The following is a 7578-nucleotide window of genomic DNA, read 5'->3' on the forward strand; positions in this document are numbered from 1 at the left end:
CATTGTCAGAATCCAGAAAACTGGACTAGCTATTTAAATACAGTGGCTAAAAGGGCAGGTCAGACACCGGGTATCCAGTCTAACTCACTTGACTCCTCAGAGCCTGTCCACCAATTACCAGGCACAAGTCCAGAATGTGATTGAATGGATCCCACTAACCTGGATGAGTGCAGCTCCAACACCAATAAAGAAGCTTGACACAATCCAGGACGAATCAGCCCACTTATTTGACACCACATCCACAAACTTCATTCCCTCCATCACCAACATTCAGCAGCACCACTGCAGAAAGTCACCAAGTCTAATTAGGTAGCACCTTTCAAATCCACAACCACTACCATCTGGAAAGACAAAGGCAGCAGGTACAAGGGAACAACACCACCAACAAGTTACCCTCCAAGCCACTCACCAGCCTGACTTGGGGAAAAAATCACCATGCCTTCAGTGTCACTTGTTCAGAATCCTGGAATCCCTTACTCATGGCATTGTGGGTCATAGACTGCAGCAGTTCAAGAAGGCAGCTGGGATTAAATACTGATCCAGCCAGTGAATTCCACATCACGTTAATGAAAAAAGTTAAAGATTTCAAAAACCTGTGGTTGATGGATTTTTGTTAGGGAATGGTAGACAGTCATAGAGTCATAAAGCATGGAAACAGACTCTTCAGTCCAACAGGTCCAAGCTGACAATAATCCCAAACTAAAATAGTCCCACCTGCCTGCTCTTGGACCGTATCCCTCCAAATGTATCCACATTCATGAATTTAAAATGGCAAAGAGAGTTGAAATATATCTCAGCTTTGATTTGATTGAATGGTACAGCAAACTGGAGGAATTGAATGACCTGTTCCTATTATTATATATATGTGATGAACATGATATTATAATATTTGGCAAGACAGTAATTATGATGTAAGCTCTGTATAATGAGAAAAGCTGATCATAAATGGTTTGATTGCAACTATGAGGTGTACCTAATTTTAAAAACAATTTGGTAAACATTTGGATGTTTGAAATATTCTGTGTATTAAACAATTTATTTTTGTTCTTAATTTGACTTTCATTTGCCTCGTAGCAGTTATGACACAATTCCTGGGAATAGCAGTGAATAGCAAATATGTCCTTTGCAGGTATTTGTCTGAATTATGTGGGATAGGATCTAGTGCGCTGGCAATAAACCGAGGAAATTCATCATCTTTCCCCACTGTAAGTTCTTCTGGTTTTTTTTTTCACTCATGTAGATGTTGCCTTCTTGGTTGTGGTAATTTTTCTATGTTTTCCTCTGATACATTTTCTAAGTAGGCCTGTGAGCACTAGCTGGCCATTCAAATGTACGTAAACAAAAATAAGCCTAATTCTGCCCTCCTGCAAATGTGCACATGTAAAGGCACACATGCAATTCCAGTAGGAGTTTACTTGTGAATAATCAGGAACAGTGACCCCTTTTTAAGTTTGTTTTACTTTCATCATATAGGGGTACATACTAACCATTTACACCTTGACCAGTTTCATGAAATTTAACACACAAGACTTGTTCTCATCTTACCAATTATAATCAGATAAATTTTATCTTGGTAATATTTGGCAATGAATAGTACTCTTTTTACCCTGAATAAGAAGATCTAATTTAATGGTTTCTGAACTTGCTGCACACTGAACAATGGCAGCTTGGAAGAAAGCAGAAAGAACTTGAGTTACCAAGCATCACATGGCTAGTCATGTACTTTTGAAGTATATTCACTGTTTAAATATAAAAGAAAATCTATTGCGAAGAAATCATGAAGCCGTTTACCCTAGGAACAGTGAGGATCAGGGTGGAGTCAAATTGTTTTACCCCAGATTCAGAGATTAATTAGGAATAAGGAATCCTGTTTTAGTCCTGTTGTTGGGGTTTGTGTCCCCCATGGCCAGTGAATGGACTACTGCACTGAGAGCATTATTTGTGAAGTGTCCATCTGCAACAATAGGACAAATAGAATGTGGTGTGTTTCCAGTTTTATGCCAAGGCCAACCATCACCCATTGACGGATGTTTCAGGTATGATTTTAACATTGTTGGGGTGCACTCCAGTGGTGAAAGATGTGTCTTTCTGCAGCTGGCAGCAAAAGTCATACCACCCTACTCACTGTGTGGAAACCTATTTCTTCAGTGAGTAGATGAGCAAACACAGAGTTAGATGAAAACCAAAAGAACTGTGGATGCTGCAAATCAGAAACAAAAACAGAAATTGCTGTAAAAGCTCAGTGGGTCTGGCAGCATCTGTGGAGAGAAATCAGAGTTAATGTTTCAGGTTGAGTGCTCCTTCCTCAGAACTGAGTTCCCACAGAGTTAGATGCTCTGGGATCCAAAGCCCAATATTGTTTTTTGCCAGAATCTTTAACTGATGCTCAGAATGCAGTAGCTCATGGTAGAATGTGTGTCATGTGCAATTTTGAATTGGTCTTCCTGTATTTTGCTGGAGGTGATGGTGTTTAGGGCTGGACTCAACTTTTTGTCATTCTTGCTCCTTTAATGTTGACTCCATTGCATTCCCAAATATCCTTTTGGCTTTCTGTTAAGAGTAGGTAAAAGTAGTGTACAGTAGAAACATAATACTAACGTGGCACTAGGAAGTTCAGGGGAACTGACAGACCTTTGGGTGTTTGCCCACAGATCTCTGAAGGTGACAGGACAGGTTAATAAAGTAGTTAAGAAGGCATACAGAACGCTTGCCTTTATGAGTCATAGCATAGGAGCACGGAGGTTATGTTGGAGCTATACAGGACTTTGGTTAGCCCACAGCTGGAGTTCTGTGTGCAGCTGTGTATACTGTCACCACACTATAGCAAGGATATTATTGCACTGGAGGTAGGGCACAGAAGATTCACCAGGAGATAGCAAAAACTGCAGATTCTGGAGTCAGAGTCAACATAATGTGTTCACTAGGATGTTGCCCGACATGGAGCATTTTAGCTATGAAGAGAGGCTAGATAAGCTTAGGTTGTTTTTTTTTTAAAGCAGAGAAGCCTGAGAGAGATGTACGAGACTGAGGGGCATGGACTGGGTAGATAGAAATCAGCTGTTCCCCTGAGATGAAGGTTCATTAACAAGGGGGCATAATTTTAAGGTGAAAGGGATTTGAGGGAAAAAATAAATTGGTGTTTGGAGGAAACATTCCAATATTGTCAGTTTGTGTTGAAGCTTGTAATGTATTGTAGGGTTTGCGAACCAGTGCTTTGTCTAGAGTTAGGTGGAAGTGCATTTTTTTTGTTTGTCCCCATGTGTTCATGGCAGGCTTTGTATCCACCAGAACCACGTACTCATGGATACTACTCAAGGTCATGTTGGGAATGTGGGAAGAGTTCCCGATTAAATCTTTAATAACTCAGGAAGTCCAACTGGAAAAGAGCAGTTGTTAAACACCAAAATAGAGCCACTACTCCTGGCATACATAGGCTAGTCCCAGCCCGCAACAGATCTGAAGACTTATCCCTAGGTTATGTTGTTGGCTGAGGACTCAACTGCAGTTACTTGCATCTGAGCTGTGTAGTTCTGTCTGAAATTTGGGAGACTGAGTTGTGCTTTTGGAGGTTCAGGAAATTAATATTCGTGGTTGTTTGCCTTCCCAAAGCGTCTTGGAGAAATGTCTGTTCATGTTGTGGAACGCACAAGCTAGTACTTCCCCCAGGTGTTCAATAGGTTTCATAGCCAATGTTAGTCTCTTCACCAACACAAGCTTAAGTAGACCATAAATCATATTGATCTTTGAAGATGATGCAATTTGTCAACATGATGCAACTATATTGATTGTAAAGCATTTTGGGGTATCCTGAGGTTAAGATAGGTGCAAATAAATGAAACCAGTCTGTCTTGTCTTTATAGCTGATTGCTGAACAGACACAAATAGCCACCTGCAATGCACTCCTCTTCATTTCAAATATTTCTCTAACACTTCATTAATTTCTTGTCTTGTTTAACCAGGGAGTGAAACTGTTGTCTTACTTGTATAAGGAAGCTTTGAATAACTGTAGCAATGAGCACTATCCAGTGCTACTCTCTCTGTTAAAAAGCAGCTGTGAACCATATACAAGGTAACAAAAATAATTGAACTTTCACTGTTTCACCTCAATTAATGTATTTTGCAGTGTAGTTTCTTATTGCTTTGTTTCCAGCTTTAAAATGTGTTTTTTTTTCAGGTTTGTCTATGACTGGGTTTACAGTGGCATTTGCAGGGATGCATATGGAGAGTTCATGATCCAGGTGAATGAGGACTACCTTAACTTTAGAGGTATGGCAGCACAAATTAAAACGTACACACCAGAAAATATGATTGCAACTTCCTTACAAACAAAGTTTAATTGCTTCTATTAAGTGATGATTTTTTCAGGAGCATTCCTGCACTGTGATGGTTAAAGTCTGTGTAAAAGAATGATCCAACACAGAAGGAAACCATTTGGCCTGGTGTTTCTGTGCTGGCTTTTTGTCAGAATAATATTGTGCAACACAGAAGTAGGTTTTTCAGCTCGTCAGACCTGCACTGGCCCTTTCAAAGCATCCCACTGCTCTTTTGCTTCCCTACATGCCAGCATTTCAAGTATATCTCTGATTTGCCTTCTAAAAGTTATTATTGAATTTGCTACCATCATCTTTTTAACCAGTGCATCTGAGATCTTGGATCAGTTCAGTGGTGTTTGTATTTTTTTGTGAAGTCATCTGTAATTGTAATTTTGATGCTTTGGAGAAAATAAATAAAGTGCTGCATGGTGTTTGTAGTTCTACAATCCACTGTCCTAACTGCTATTCTGGAGGAGAAGATAGGAGAAGGAGCAACAGTAGAATTGTATTAAAGGAACAACTTTGCTGGGCTGACATTTCTTTATATTTCTTCGAAGCTGCTTTGAATTAGAGCGTATAGAAACTTTTGTGTTTCACTGGATCTACCAATAATTTTAAAGAAAAGATTCTTGATGTTGAGCGAGGAAAAAAGTTTGATTTTTCCCTTACGGCTTTAACAGCTAGATGAGAAATCACTAGGTAGCAACGAGAACCCTATTTCCTTGCATTTGCATCTAATGACTAGCTAATCTCACTTCATTTCTATGTGGTTTGTGATTCTCCCAGGTGCTGGTGAGAAGCCAGATGGCACCAATTCCCAACTCATAAATTTGAACGGTTACTTGGCAGATGAAGTTCGGCAATTGCTTCTCAGGCTTCCACTTTCACCGTCATCCTCCCGCATTCCATTGCACACTTCATGGGCAGCAACACTTGCATCCTTTGTCCACACAAGTTGGCAGCGGCATAACATCACATCATTGTGGCCGATCACGACTTACTCAAAAACTACGTCAATACTTCGCTATTGCACATTGGAGCTTACCACCATCCTACTTTGCCTTGCCTCTGTCAGGTTGCTGTTCACTTGAGAGCACATGATTATCTCAGGTATCTGCACAGGATGCATCTCTGGGCCCTTCGCTTGTTTTCTTAGTAATTGCTCACTTTGTACTTTGCTCACAGCATTTCTGTCTTACCTTGCTTCTTAGCGCAGTCAGAAAGCCAGGAAGATTGTTACAGTTGCCAGCCCAGAACAGTCAAAAGGGCTGAACATGTTGCTTACAGCACCATGCTATGTTATTATCACACCTCCAGCATATACTGGTAGCTTGCGAGGCAGGCACATTGCATGTACTTCAACCAACCAACATATCTTAAAGTATAACGTGAGTGAAGGGGCACTATGGTCAGGGGTGCTTCCAATTTTTGTCCAGAGGATTGGCCACAGCTAATCCGAGGGGTTTGGCTAGTAGGTGTCAAGGGAAATATCGGGAACAGTCCATGCTGTGGGGAAGGTGACAAACTCAACTATGGGATTCAAGCAATTATGGTGGAATGTAGTGATGGGATCTGATAAAGCTTGGGAGGGGGTGGAGTACCACAGGAAAGGGTTTTGCAAATCATGACCACCGTGGTGACTGGAGGTACTGAGTGAGATAAATGTCGCTGTAAGGGCTGTTAGTGGCAGTACAGGAGCAGAAAAGCAGTTGAGACATCCCGAGTGAGAGTAGGAAGCACAGAGGGCAAGAAGGCTTCGTAGTTTGAGAGGATGAGGTGGGTGAGAGCTGTTGAGTGAAGATTGCATGGAATAAGGATAGCGGAATGCTATTCTTCTTGGTAGGAGGTATGTGCAACAGCAGAGTTACAATGTGTGTGAGGTAGCAGAGGGAGAGGTGATATATAGCTTTGCAGAGAGCAGGAGGTGCTCTGCAAAACTATGTACCACCTCTCCCTCTTCGGCAGTTGGATGAAACCAAGCGCCTATCCTCCATCACCCTGCCTACCAGGGCCTCCAGGTTCCTGACTGTGAAGCAAGATACTGAGTTGCCTTTCTGGTCATTTCCTCTACAATAGCGATTGAGCAGCAGATTTGGAATGGCAGTTCCTTGCTTGCAACACTTGACCTGGTGAGCAACTGGGGTTACAGTTTGGGACCTGTGGCGTGAATGCCAAAAGTCTCAGCACCTGCCTCTGCGATTGCATAATTCGACAAGAAGGGCACCTAGGGAGATAACTGCATAAGTAATGAGATGAGCAACAGCAAATTGTGTGACAAAAGTCACCATGGCCCACCAAGGATAATCCGCCATGAAAATGACACTTGGGGCCGAAACTTCCATATTTTGGCTATTTCTTCTTTGACTTTTCTCTTTAATAATTATTTGATGTTAATATTATTCGATATAACAACTTTTGGATTCCTTGAGTAAGATATTTTCTATGCTGTATGTGCATTGATAAGGCATGTGGACATATAAATCCATTTCTCTTTCTATGTTTATCGTATGTGGCGGTTTTCAGATATTAGAAGTTTATTTCCTAACAGTACTTTAGAAAATTTATGGAGGTCAGTGTGGAAACTTAATGAAGTAAGAGAACATGGATGGACTGTAGTTATTTTCAACCATTATTCTAAAATTTATTTACCAGATAAACATTACTGGACCAATGGATATGTTCTAGCTTCTAAAGAGGTTGAAGAGTGTGTCCCACTTTTCCTTGCTCATGTGGCTTATGACATCTACATCTGTGGAAAAACTATTAACTTGTTGAAATTGTGCTCTCCAATGGTATGTTTTTTTTGGTTTATAAAAAGACATTATAGTAAATGAACAAGTTATTCTGTCTGTGGAATATTTTGTGTTTCTAATCATGTCCTTGCTGTAGCTGAATTTATGCATCTTCCACTGTTTAATCAATGTTCTAGATGCTATTATTGAAACTCTTTTTTTGCAATTTGCTTTGCATTTCATTCTTAATTGCTTTCTTCTTGTTTTGTGTCCTGGGTTTATCCTTCCTTCTGTTTGTCTTTGGTGTTTTTTTTAATTTTCTGGGCTCTTTCCCCACTAGCTTCACTGTAAGCTGAATGTGACCTCCACATACTCCAGCATTGCTGAATCCTGAAGATCTGTCCTACTAAAGATGTTAAACTGGTCCCTGAATCAGCCCTTTCTCAAATGCAATGCAATGCAAAAAATAGATGACATAATTCTTAGAGATAATACGAACTGCAGATGCTGGAGAATCTGAGAAAACAAGGTGT

The 7578-nt window shown here is 40.6% G+C and overlaps 1 protein-coding gene across 1 annotated transcript; it reads left to right on the top strand.

Moving 5' to 3' along the window:
• Window positions 1-1074: 1074 nt before the first annotated feature.
• On the top strand, window positions 1075-7105 carry LOC125482260 (gamma-tubulin complex component 6-like; the record flags this gene model as incomplete). Its single annotated transcript, XM_048594297.1, has 4 exons — window positions 1075-1205; window positions 3960-4069; window positions 4175-4266; window positions 6966-7105. Coding segments are annotated over 4 exons (473 nt in total), but the record flags the coding sequence as incomplete, so codon positions are not given.
• Between the last annotated feature and the right edge of the window lie 473 nt (window positions 7106-7578).

This window comes from Rhincodon typus, unplaced genomic scaffold, assembly GCF_021869965.1.
Source record: "Rhincodon typus isolate 14 unplaced genomic scaffold, sRhiTyp1.1 hic_rhity00007831, whole genome shotgun sequence".
Lineage (NCBI taxonomy): Eukaryota > Metazoa > Chordata > Chondrichthyes > Orectolobiformes > Rhincodontidae > Rhincodon > Rhincodon typus.